Raw genomic sequence first — 13671 nt, forward strand, 5'->3', positions numbered from 1 at the left:
TCTGCCTCACCGTCCTTTTTTAATGACTTCTCTCCCAAGCAGGGGTCCAAGGACAGGATCAATGGACTCTTCTAGGTTTTCAATCAGCACCACGTCTCCAGCTTCCAGGGCATGTTCTATGGTTTGCAGGTAACTGGGGGAGAAAGTCAGGCAGAATGAGTCTGTGGCAAGGAACGGATTCCGAGGCAATTTAACAAGAAGACAACCTTGGCCTCTAAAGCACACTAGTTAACTTGAAGGGTAACTCAGGTGGTCACATTTTTCTCTATTGAAAATGGTATTTATGTAATTTTATACATTTTTATACATACCGAAAAAATACAAAATACAAAAAGGAATAGGAAAATTAGCCACAAATCTGCTGTCTGTGGTCAATATTTTTCGGTCTAACTATATATATTTGGATATTTTATATTTTCAAGTTTAGTTTTATATTATCAGATTTGTATAGCACATTGTTTTATAATCTGCTTTTTGTATACAAAAATATACTGTAAACTGTTTCTCATGTTATTAAATATTCTTCTATAACCATTTTAATGACTGTGTATTAGACCGTATTGATACACCCTAATTTATTTAAGAATTAATTAACAAAGATCTAGGTTATTTTCAATTTTTCAATCCTATAAAGAGTTTAATATACATGTTGAAAGGTAGATTTTCCCTAAATCATTTTATAAGCTTGATATAACCAAAAACCAAGCCCACTGCTATCGGGTCAATTCTGATTCATGGTGACCTTACAGAACAGAGTAGGACTGCCCTATAGGGTTTCCAGCGAGTGGCTGGTGAAATTGAACTGCTGGCCTTTTGGTTAGCAGCTGAGCTCTTAATCACTGCATCACCAGGGCTCCAGTTTGATATAATTCCAACAAAAAAAACCCAATAAAACTGTACAGATCTTGACTAAAGATCTTAAAATGAACCTAAAAAAAAAAAAAATGAGGATGTAAAGAAAAAATTTGATAAGAGCAAAGAGTCATATTACCTAATACTAAAATATTTTATATAACATATATAATACAGCTGTATACAAAGAAACCTTAAAGAATATCATAAAACAAAAAGTTAATATTATTTTTGAATGATGAATTATAAGAGATTTTAATCTTTCCTTGAAAAATTTTTTTTGTGTGTAATTCATCTCTTCTTAAAAACAAATGTGACATATTACATTTGTACAATAATAAATGCTGCTAAATATAAAACTAAATAATTAAAACTGGTATAGTATTAGATAAATAGAAGAGAACAAAAACTCTATTTAAAAAATAATTTAATATATAACAAAAGTGACATCTTTAACCAAAACAATGGAGAATTCAATAAATGGTATTGGAACAATGGGTAACCACTTAGAAAATGAAAATTACGTCCCTACCTCATATGGCACCCTAAAATATATTGCAGGTGATTGGACTTCGATGTAAAAACTAAACTATGAAAAGCCAAAAAAAGTAGGAGGATGTAAATATGTATGATTTCTGGAGAGAAAAAGACTTTTCTAACTATGCAAGAAAAAGCACAATGTATAGAAGCAATGAGTGACAAATTGGAGTATATTGCAAATATACAATGTAGAAAAAAATGTAGTATATTGCAAATAAAAGGCAAATGGCACACTCAAATTTCCATTGATATGATGGAGACTGTACTTAATAATCTTGATAAATGTAATATAAAACACTGTACTATAATATTCAAATAATATACAACAAATCAAGAAAATCACCTAACAGAGAAGTAGTCAATGGACCTGGACAGAGAATCAATGTAACAAGCATTCATTGAGGGCCTACTGTGTGTTTTAGGTATTAGATATATAGCAATGAGCAAAAAGGCAAAGATTCTTGCTTTTCGGGAGCTTACATTCTAGTAGTGAGAGACAACAGATGTGACAAATGAGTATGTTAGGAGATGGTAACAGAAAGGGAGTAAAGCAGGTTACAGAGAATGGGGCAATGCAGGTGGTAAGGGCCTGATTGTACCTTTGAATAAGGCAGAGTGAGAAGACTTGACGGAAGTAAGAGTGTGAGTCCTGTAGTGGTTTGAATTGTGCCCCCCAAAAGATATGTCTAAATCCTAACCCCCAGTACTCCAGTACCCTATTTATTTGGAAATAGGGTCTTTGTAGATGTAATTAAGTTAAGGATCTTGAGATGAGATCATTCTGGATTTAGGCTAGGCCTTAAATCTAATGACAAGTATCCTTAGAAGTGGAATGAGAGGGAAATTTGAGACACAGAGACATAGGGAAACACACAGATGGGGAGGCAGTGTGAAGATGGAGGCAGATGCTGTGATGAAGCTATAAGACAAGGCACACCAAAGATTGCCATAAGCACCAGACACTAGGAGAAAGGCATGGAATGGGCCTTCCTTAGAGCCTCGGAAAGGAACCAACCCTGTCGAGACCTTGATTTTGGACTTGGGAACTGTAAGAGAATAGATTTCTATTGTTTTAAGCCACCCAGTTTGTGATAATTTATTTTCACTTTTTAAAAAATTGTACTTTAGATAAAAGTTTACAGAGAAAATTAGTTTCTCATTAAGCAATACACGTTGTTTTGTGACACTGGTTGCCAAGCTCATGATAGGTCAACACTCTCCCCTTCTTGACCATGGGTTCCCCATTACCAGCTTTCCTGTCCCCGCCTGCCTTTTCGTCCTTGCCTCTGGGCTTGTGTGCCCCTTTAGTCTTGTTTTGTTTTATGGGCCTGTCTATCTTTGGATGAAGAGTGAACCTCAGGAGTGACTTAGTACTGAGTTAAAAGGGTGTCTGGGAGCCATACTCTTGGGGTTTCTCTAGTCTCTGGCAGACCAGTAAGTCTGGTCTTTTTTTGTGAGTTAGAATTTTCTTCTGCGTTTTTCTCCAGCTCTGTCTGGACCTTCTAATGTGATCCCTGTCAGAGCAGTTAGTGGTGGTAGCCAGGCACCATCTAGTTGTGCTGGATTCAGTCTGGTGGAGGCGGTGGTAGTTGTGGTCCATTAGTCCTTTGGACTAATCTTTCCCTTGTGTCTTTAGTTTTCTTTATTCTCCCTTGCTCCAGACTGGGTGGGACCAATGGAGTATCTTAGTTGGCTGCTCACAAGCTTTTAAGACCCCAGAATAGGTTGTAGATCTTTTTTCTTTATAAATTATATTATGCCAATTGAGCTAGATGTCCACGGAGACCGTGGTCTCCAGCCCTTAGCCCAATAATTTGGTCCCTCAGAGAGTTTGGATGCGTCTATGAAGCTTCCATGACCTTGCCTTAGTCAAGTTGTGCTGACTTCCCCAGTATTGTGTACTGTCTTACCCTTCACCAAAGTTCGTGATAATTTATTACAGCAGCTCCAGGAAACCAATCCAAGTCCTAGAATGTCTTTGGAATATCTTCTACTTGCTTACTTTAGATACATCATCAGAAAAGACCAATCGCTAGAAAAGGACATCATGTTTGGTAAAGAAGAAGGTCAGTGAAAAAGAGGGAAACCCTCAATGCGATGGATTGACACAATAGATGGAACAATGAGTTTAAACATACCAACAATCATGAATATGGTGCAGGACCAGGCAACATTTTACCAGGCAACCTTTTGTTCTGTTATATGTAAGGTCGTCATGAGCCAGAGCCAATCTGACGGCAACTAACAACAGCAAGCATATCTGGGGAAACAGTATTCTAGAGAGAAAGAACAGCCAGTGCAACAGCCTGAGAACAAAGTGTTTGCTGTGACTGAGGAAGAGCAACGAGGCTGGAGAGAAGTGAGCAAGGGGGAGAGTAATAGGAGAGAGGATCAGAGCAGTGAAGGGGTCCTGGTCTCATAAGCTCTGGTGGGCTGTGTTTAGGATTCTGGCTTCACTCTGAGATGGGAGCACTAGGAGGGCTTTGAGTAAGGAAGTGACATGATCTGACTTAGGTGGTAAGTGGATCACTCTAGCTACTCTGCTGAGAGGAGGCTGTAGGGGCAAGGGAGAAAACAGGGAGCCTGCTTAGGAGGCCACTGTGATATTGCAAGTGAGTGGAAACTACAGCTGGGACCACAGTGTGAGCAGAGGATGGGGCAAAGCCATCAGATTCTGGATCACACTGAGAAAGGAGAGCTAGATAACAGGACTTTCTAATGTGTCAGATGCGGAGAGTGCAAGAAAGAGGGGCGTCAAAGGTGACATCGAGGTTTTCTGCCTGAGTATGGATGTATGAATAAGGGTGGAGTTGCTCTTAGCAGAGATGGGGAAGGCCTTGAGTAGAGCAGGTTTTGATGGGGTGGGCACAGTGGGCAGAGGAGATCAGTTCAATTACGGATGTACTAAGTTTGAGATGGAGTCCCTGGGTGGTGTAAACAATATACTCACTGCCAACTGGAAGGTTGGTGGTTTGGGTCCACCCAGAGGTGCCTTGGAAGAAAGGCCTGGAAGTCTACTTCCAAAAATCAGCCATTGAAAGCCTTATGGAGCACAGTATTTCCTAACACACATGGCGTTGTCATGAATAGAAACTGACTTGATGGGGGCCCAAAAAGTATGAGATACCAAATAGGGGTTAGATCAAAGAACTCTGAGTTCAGGGGAGAGATGGGGACTGGTGAGATAAATCTGGGACTTGTTAGTATAAAGATGGCATATGAAGTCATGAGCCTGGATGAGATATCTCACGGTGTGACTACAGAAAATCGAGAAGGTACAAGGACTGAGACATGGGGGGCTCCAACCTTAAGAAATCAAGAAGAAGAAATTATCAAAAGCCAGCAAAAGAGACTGAGAGGAAGTGGCCTGTGAGGTAGGGGTAAAACCAGGAAAATGGACGGAGAAGGTGTTTCAGGAAGGATGATGTGACCAGCTGTGTTAGTGTTGTGGATAGACCAAGCACAAGAATTAAGTGGTGGCCATTGGGTCTGATGATGTGGAAGTCATGGGTGACCTTGACAAGAACATTTAATGGTGACAGCCTGATTGCAGTGACTTTGAGACAGGAGGAGAGGGATTGTAGGTAGTGATTTTATATGACTCTTTCCAAGAATGTTGCTGACAGAGAAGCAGATATACAGGCAGTAACTGAAGGGACAAATGTGAGTATGAGAGTTATTTTGTCTGTTTTTTAAGATGGGAGAAAAAAAATAAGATGTCTATAGATTGGTGAGAAAGATCCAGAAAAGGAGGAAAAACTAATGAAGGAAGAAGGAGAGGGCAGTGTGCTAGGGTGGATAAAACTTGATTCGAAGTGAGAATGACTCCAGCCCTTTAAAACAATGCACGTTGGGGACATTACTCAACTTCGCTGAACCTCAGTTTCCTCATATGTGAAATGCTACCAACAACCCTAACCTCATAGGTTGTGTGGATTAAAGAAAGCATTTGAGATACAGCCCTGAACACCAAGACTGGAACTTTTAAACTATCTAATAAATGACCTGCATCCTTATCCCTTCCCCATCGTCCCGCCCTCTTTTCCCCATGTATCCTAATCTCACACACACACACACACACACACACACACACACACACACACACACACACACACGAACGATGGCTGAAACTACAAGGCTAAACTCTAATGGGTTAATAAGGCACTAAGTGGAGCCAGTGGAAGTGTGGTGGGTGCAGCTCAGCCTTTCTCTCTGCCACCCATGTCCCTTCATGGAGTAACTCTCCCATCTCTTATGTACAAAGGCAAATGGCAGGTACAAAGGCACACAGAGGCGTTTGTAACTAGCTCAGCTGCTATGCATCTCACTGCAAATACACAAATGGTCCCCAGGGGAAAGAATTTGGATTTGTTCCATGTAGCTCCAGAGACATAAGTAGGAAGGGTGGGTAGAAGGGAGCAAAAGGAGGCAGCTTTCGGCTAAACATGAGGAAAACCCATCATCGTCTAGTCGATTCCGACGCATAGCAACCCTATAGGACAGAGTAGAACTGCCCCATAGGGTTTCCACAGATTTGAACTGCTGATATTTTAGTTAGCAGCCGTAGCTCTTAACCACTATGCCACCAGGGTTTCCAAATATGAGGAAGACATTCTAAAACACAACAACAGCGGAGAGGCAGGAAGTGTCCAAGGAGAGGTGGGAAGATGGACAGGGGGATGGTGAAGAAAGGACTCCTGAAGTGGTCAAAAGGTTGAAGCCATATGATTTCTAATGAGAAAGAAAACCAAAGACTTAGCACCCAGGCATGCTTCATTGAAAAGATGCTTCCTAAAACGGGAGAAGAAATATGTGAGGTACCAGCAGGGTGGAAATAATCCACAGGGGCCTAAAATTGAATCACGACAGTTTTCATTTTTGGCATAAATGCCAAAAGTGGGAGCTTTTGTCTCCAGCCACCTACCCTTTCTGACCAATCTGGGTGACCCGGAGGTCTTCGCCATATTTGTTCTTGATCCACTTGATCCCTTGCAGCTGAGGGTCGACCATGAGCGGCCAGCGTTCGCAGTTGATAAGGACGGTGGCGTTCTCCACGGACATGCAGTCTGCAGGGAGACCCTCGTTCTGCCAGGTGGCCACATCGGCCTCATCTGTCAGCATCCTCAGGGGATCCAGTGCAGGGGTGACCGGGATGGGGACCTGATGAAAGAGAAATGCCACACGGCACTCAGAATGGGAGAATCCTTCCTCAGCTAGGGGCGGAATACACAATGTCTCACTAAATGACATATCTCTTTGAAAAGCCTGCCATTACGAATCCCATTCAGGCTGCCTAAGCTGAGGCCTTGGACTCAGAGCGTTCTCTGATAAGGAGGCTGGAGATTGGGTCTCACTCTCTCTCCCTTGTCAGAGAAAACTTCCTCCCTCTTCTGAGCTCAGAGTAACTTCCTCTGTCTCCATGATTACCCATAACTACTTACTTGTAGAGAATCTCATAACTAGAAGGGAAGAAATGTTTTTTTCTGGTAATGCTGTTTGTCACCTGAACAAAAGACAATGGCCAGGACAGGTGTTTGAATAGAGTCCCCTTCCTCTTATACTCTTTTGCCTTTCCCAGGCAATCCTGTATGTATACCTCTTCGGTTTATACTATATAATTTCAGGCCCGAGTTCTTTCGCCCATGGTGCAATGATGAGTGTGCCTGACAGTGACCAAACACATTGTACCCTTGGATAGAAGCCTTTTTTTTACTCCATTTATTGTTGTCCTAAATTGCTATAATAAAGGCTTGTGGCCACATCAGTGAGTAGTGTGATTATTTGTTCTGTTCCAAAGAGCCCTGCGCTGTGATTTATTTCACTCAGAACATTGTAGAATTTGGTGCAGCGAGCAAGGTGTATGGCTAGAGTGGGAAAACATGTTGTTTTGATTTAGGCTAAAGGGTAGCCCCTGCCCTACTGATCCAAGCAGAGGATCTGTCTTGGAGATGGATGGCCTAGGGCATTCCCCCCGCTCACTAAGTGGGATTTCAGAAACCCTCCCGTTAACCTAACAGAGCTGGTGCAATGGATGAGCACAGAGGCTCGGGAGGTGGTGGGGCCTGAGGAGCAACTCCCTTACCAGAAAGACAGGACAGCACAGTTGAAGCACAGGGCTTGTCCCTCATTTCAGGGTGGCGCTGGCTCTCCTGGGAATGCCACACTGACAACAATGCTGGCCTCTCTCTGGCCAGAAGGGGGGCGGGTAGGATGATGGTGATCTCCCCGCTAACAGGGATGAACTGGTGAGATGGCTGAAAGCTGAGGCTGCTCTCATGTTCCCACTTCCTTCCATAGTAACTCAGGGGTCTCCTTGCAGACTCAGTATGGCTGAGAATGAAACTCTTAAAATGAGGTCTAAGGTGAAGGTCAGGTACTAACAGAAGCTGGAGGAGCCTTCTGCAACCTGGCTGATGTCTTTGTTTAATGAGAGAGCTTTACGGCCGGCCTATTCTTGGTTTGATTGTTAAAGGCATGAGAATTGTGTTTCGAACTGTTTATAAAGTCATTATAACGCTCTGACTTTATGACCTTGTCACCACATATGATGTTGATGGTACTGTTCTGTCTCAGATGGCACCGGGGGCTTTCATGTGCCAGGGCCCTCCTCAGTGGAAAATCCCCTTCTGTGTTGTTGTCTCTTAGTGAGACAGTGGGAGAAAAAGTTGTCTCCTAGTGAGAGTGGGAGAAGCAATGGAGAAATCCACTGTAACCTCCTGCTTTAGAAAGAAAATAGTAGGGTGGTGTCAGGAATCTGCACCTGAAAGGCCAAAAGAGAAAAGACCAACTTGCAAAGCCACGTGGTTTTGGTTACTGAAGCTGGGGGATTTGAGTTAAGGGAGCAATTCCCTAGCCAGGGCTCAGAGCCCTCAAGCAATGGGACCTGAGAGTGTGGGAGGGGCTCCAACAAGCTGAGTAAATGTAAGTAGGTCCCTAGCGCTCTCAGTCATAACCAGGGCAGACGGAAGGGGGGAAAAAGTGGAAACAGCCTTCTAGGCTAGAGAGGACCCTCTCTGGAAAGTTAACAACAGGAGGGGCACCTCCATGTTGCCTGGCAACCAGGCTTGCACTTGGTATGGTGAAGGCGTGGCTCCACAAATGACTGAGGGTCTTGCCAACTTTTCTCAGACCTCCTGGCTTTCGGAAATAAACATGATTAAAGGTTAACCCTAGGTCTTTCTGTCATGAGGTGGGGACTAAAGACCCTATGTCAAAATTAAAGTTCAGTGAAAAAAATTCGATGGGGAAATAGAGAAAAACTGTATGTCTTGGGTTTTTAGATACCAGTGCACACGTGACTGTGATCTCTGGCACCAAGATGAGGAAAACTTGGGTCTGAGGTCACCAGCAATAGGATCCTTGCCCAAGCCTGACTAGGTAAGTCCCTTAGGGGCCCCTGCAAATACTATTGTATTAATATACACTTCTGTAAACTTCTGCCTCCAACCTCTGATGGGAATTGTTGCATTTAGGGCCATTTTTAGTGGGGCACATGAGAACCTGTGACAAGGGTTATAGCTAATAGCTGGCCATTTGATCTGGCCACTGACAGACCTTGGACTGGCATATAAGCATGCCTCCTATGGGGATGAGACATCTGGATAAAATCAGTTCTGCTCCTGATAAGCTTTTGCTATCCATGTGGATGTTCACCAAAAAGGCACCTATGCTGAGTAGGAGGGAAGGGGACAAAACAGCCAACGAGCAGAACAAACTTGTCAACTAAGTGCAGAGGCCAAAGCATCCTCTGCCCCAGAGCAAACAAGATGTGCAACCGGCTGCCTCCTGGATCTACGAGAGGACAGCCCAGAAGGATTCAGACACTGTCACCAGATGACTTTGAACAGCACGGAAAAGCTCTCCTGCTTACGAGACCCTAACCAAGGCTAAAAACACTGCCCAGGGCAGATTCAAGACGAGGGTGCTCTTGGCAGTAAATCACGTAAGGGCCTCTCAGTCTATGCAGAGGCTTCCTCTGAATCTTGAATGGACTGTTCCCGCTCTATATCACCCCCAAGCCATAGGGGTGATCGAGCACTTTAATAGGTAACCAAAGGTCAGGCTTAAATCATTGATGGAAGGGGACAAGACAACCCCAGCCTGAACCATACAGCTCAGGCCAGCAGGCTGGGCTCTCAACGCAGCGGTTTCTTGAAAGGACATTTCTCGTGTCTGCCGTGTGTACTATTAAATGGTCTATTATATAAAATGTCGTTACTCTGTCCCTTTTGTATACAACCATTCCTGACAATTAACTAGATAAAACAGGAGATAATTGAGAACCATCGTAAAGTTTTGATTACTAAATGGGACATGCTGCTAATAGGAAAATAAACACAAACCTCCCACACTTAAGGAAGCATGGTGGGGGGAATCACTAAAGATCTTTGTTTTTTCAAAAATGCTCCTGAAAACTCTCCTCCTCCTCCTAAAGGAAAATGCCCAGGGCTGCCTTCCCCAGCTGCTGTAAATGTTGGAGCCGGACTGATGGCTGAGCCGATGGAACAAAAGGAAATGCCTCAGTTCCTGCACTGTCCACGCAGAGCAGCTCCAACATCGTCCGGGCTGATGAAATCCACAACCTAATGTCATGGACAAACAGAACTATTCGAAAATTAACTACCTTAGGCAGCCCCCCAGAAAATAAGGGCTTTGGACTAAAGTAAAAACGCCAGGGCAAGAAGCCCCATGACAGAAGGTCACATTAGGAGCTTCATTAACCTGGCTAATCAACCGCTGTGACGTTGTAAGCGTTATTCCCAAGGACCCACACACGCCCTCTGTGGTTGTACCTGTGTCTGCACCCTGAGTACGACACTGTCTAGCCCCCACCTCACAAGGCCCATTTGGACATGAAACACGATCCTGCTGTGTATGTAGGGCAATATTGACCTTGGAAGCGGGGAGGAAGACCAGGTAGCTGCCGGATTAGGCTACTCCTGAGAATTTCCCCACTGTTCTTTTCTCTTTTTTCCTTGGATGCACTTCCCCGGGCCAGTTTGTGCTTGGCTGGAGGTGATGCTACCTTCAAGTGCCTCTCTCTCCTTGGGACCCCAAGGGGATGGGGGAAGAGGCAACGGAATACTGAGGCACTGGGGTTCCTCTGTCACATTCAAGACCCCCAATCCCTCGGTACAGGTGGATGACATCAAAGGCTATGATAAATGTGTTCCTGAGTTGGACACTCGGGGTCAAAGGGTATGGGTCCCTGCAGAGGTCATTGCCTCAAGACTAGGGCAGACAGCCTGGGGGGGCTATACCCTCACCTCAAGTCACAGGACAGGAACATTTCTACTCACAAAATGTAAGGGAGGGGGATTGCTAATGCTGTCTCTTTCTCTCCCCAGATTACCTCACAGTGATGGGCAAGCCCCTCACCCACGCGCCCCGATGAAAAGTACTTTTGTGGGTGTGCAATTATTTCTGGAAGCGTTTTGTTAAAGTCCTGATAGTCTTATTCTCTTGACGGACGAACATTGGCAAAAACTCAGTCCATGTGACACTCTTCTTCAGTATACTCAAGTAAATCAAATTTCTACCGTAGATTATCTGAATTTTTAAGCAATAGCCTCATACATGCCTTATAAGAGGCCCAGCTTGCAAATGGCTGGAAAAGCTTAGCTTCCCCTGCCCCAAATACCTACTCCCCAGGCTGCTTCCCTCCTGCCTGCAAACTTGCTTGCTGGTGCATGCTGGGAAACTGGGAGCAAACCCGGGAGACGGGTGACTCTCCTTACCTCCACATTTGTTTCCCTTTGGGAGCCTGTGTACATGCCAGGTCCTCCATTTCCTTTCTCTGTAGCTGTCTCTCAGCTGATCTAATTTTTCTACAAGCAGTCTTTTCATTGGTGATACACACGCCCTTTTAATCTCTCCATCTGTCTCTTCTCTGCCATTTGTCTTACTCAGTTACCTCAGAAAAACCTCTTTAAACCATCGTTTACACCTTAATCATATCTACTAAGAGTACAAATGGCCAGTACTACATCATCAAGCAAATCTTAAAGAGAAATCATCACGAGAGTTTCTTATCCTGGGATCAGGAATGCATTTCAATGTAATTGCTTTCCTTTTTTAATTATATGCAGTCAGAACATTATTCTCAGAAGGAATCCATAAGTTTTACCATACTGTCAAAGGAGTCCATGACACAAAAGAGCTTAAGAACCCCAAATGAATCCAGAAAAATCTTCACTAAGCGGCCACCAATCTCCTCATCTTCATCCACTCAGTTAGTGATCGCTTTTTCAACAATTTCCTTTTCCACAAGTGTTCAAGATGAATAAAATAACAGCTTGATGTTTTATTTACCAGTACTGCAACTGCTTCTAAACCACTGTCCAGCAAATCAACAGGTGACTAGGATTTTAAGAGCTGATCTGGGAACCCAACCATCGATCATTGCACAAAACGTGTTTTGTGTTCTAAGGATTCACCTGCAAATGAATTTAGGAATACAACCCTTACTGTAAATTGTGCACTTTTTGCACTAACTCTTAATGTAGCCAATTTTTATGAACCTGTCTCCTCAACTGGAGTATAAACTTCTTGAGGGTGTCTCATCTTGAACGTCTACTGCACACCCTATATTGTGGAATGGTAGGACACGCGGAATTTATGGATGGATTTCTATGAGTTATTTGAAAATGCTAAGGTAATATTAGAAATTATTCTGACTATAGTTTTCAGGTACAACTGAGAATCCCCTTCAAGGTTGGGAACAAGAATTTCCCCACTTTATTATGTCAGGGGGAGAGGAGTAGACATGGGAGTTGGGAGTAAAGTCCTCTGAGTTACACTAAAGGAGCAAGCCAAACAGCCCTTATGAAAAGCACGTGAGCAGCCATTCATACATGTATTTATGCCAGAAGCAGATGAAACTTTCCATGAGGGTGTCTGTGCCATGGGCATACACTGTGCAGCTTTGGGCTGGTGGACAAGGTGCAACATGGTGTTGGCGACAGGGGCCTTCTCCTCTCTGCTACTGGGGACATAGTTTGGCTTATGAGGCAAAGAGATCTTTTGGTGTCCCTCAGGTTTTACAGCTTTTTGGAGCATCAGGAAACAGCCTACTGGGCAGAGGATGGAGTTCCCGTGAAGGGCTCCATTAAGAGGTAAAATGCCATTCTTTCCTCAGGTGGTCTGGTAGGGGCAGTGTGGAAGGACATGGCACATGTGTCTCACTCCTAGCTCCCAAGCTCACCATGGGATGCTCAGGTGGTGGTGGGAGTGAGTGCTTAAGAAGGGACCAGAAGATTTGGTTATTGTTATGTGATCTCATTGGTGCCCAAAGATGGATGTGTCAGAGACACTGAGGCTATACGTACTTTCAGCTGGCTCAGGTAAGGTCTCCAGGTCCCATCCATGAGGGTCTGTCGGTATCTCTTTGTAAAGAAGCCGAGATATGAAACGAAAGCCGTAACAAGTAAAATGTCTCCACATAAGGTCCTCTCCTGCTGTTTGAAGTTCTGCACAGCTTCTGCCCACCTCACATTTTCAGAAGCAAGTCCTCCAACCTACCATTTCAAAGATGAAGGAGGAGAAAGATCTCATCACACCGCAGGCCATAGAGCAAGCACGGATTTAGGTCGTGTAGAATGCATGTTGCTTATTTAGTAGCAGGAAGACTCAGAGCATCTTTTATGTGGTCGTTTTGATCGAGGAGGCCTTGTACTTACTGCAGCAAACATTTCAGTAAGCAAGCCCTGCTCTGTGCCATGCATTACGTGGGCTGTGGAAAGGTGACAGTTTTAAAAGCAGCCTTCCAGGCTCTGCCCTTCCTAGGTGTGGAGATGAATACCACCTAGGCTAAAGGGTTGTTGTGAGGATTAAATGTGATCATGCATGCCAATCACTTAGCACAATGCCTGGTACATAAAACACGTCAGAAGATTAGGCACCTCTTCCTTCTCCTCACCAAATGCTTGGAGATATGAAAATAAAAAAATCAAGTTTCTGCTCTATAAATAACCCACAGTGGGTGGAGAGTTGGACACGGTAATTAAGACGCAATGTACGAAGTACTGCAACTCTGGGGTGTGCAAAGTACCAAAGACTCTGCAGAACATGGCCTGACCTGGCCCAATCTCCTCCACGGAGACACCTCTGCTAGGGGAAAGCCCTCTTTTCTGAGGTGGCCTGTCAGCCTGTGAGTGTAGCCTCTGTGTTAGGACTGTGTAATATTTTTTCATCCTTGAAAGATGACATCATAGAATGTTAGAGCTGGGAGAGACCTTAGGGGTTTGCCAATCCAACGACTCCCACATCCATTTTTAGGTT

At 44.1% G+C, this 13671-nt stretch overlaps 1 protein-coding gene across 9 annotated transcripts in view; it reads right to left on the reverse strand.

Annotated features, from left to right (window-relative positions):
* DNAH9 (dynein axonemal heavy chain 9) overlaps window positions 1-13671 on the reverse strand; it is a 468295-nt gene that overhangs the window by 113698 nt on the left and 340926 nt on the right. For all 9 annotated transcript variants that reach the window (XM_049859546.1, XM_049859547.1, XM_049859545.1 and 6 more), the window contains 3 exons: window positions 12720-12908; window positions 6317-6552; window positions 11-133 (listed from right to left, as the gene is read on the reverse strand). In XM_049859546.1, coding sequence (XP_049715503.1) covers window positions 11-133; window positions 6317-6552; window positions 12720-12908 — 548 coding nt within the window. The remainder of the gene's footprint in view (window positions 1-10; window positions 134-6316; window positions 6553-12719; window positions 12909-13671) is intronic.

Source organism: Elephas maximus, chromosome 19, assembly GCF_024166365.1.
Source record: "Elephas maximus indicus isolate mEleMax1 chromosome 19, mEleMax1 primary haplotype, whole genome shotgun sequence".
NCBI lineage: Eukaryota > Metazoa > Chordata > Mammalia > Proboscidea > Elephantidae > Elephas > Elephas maximus.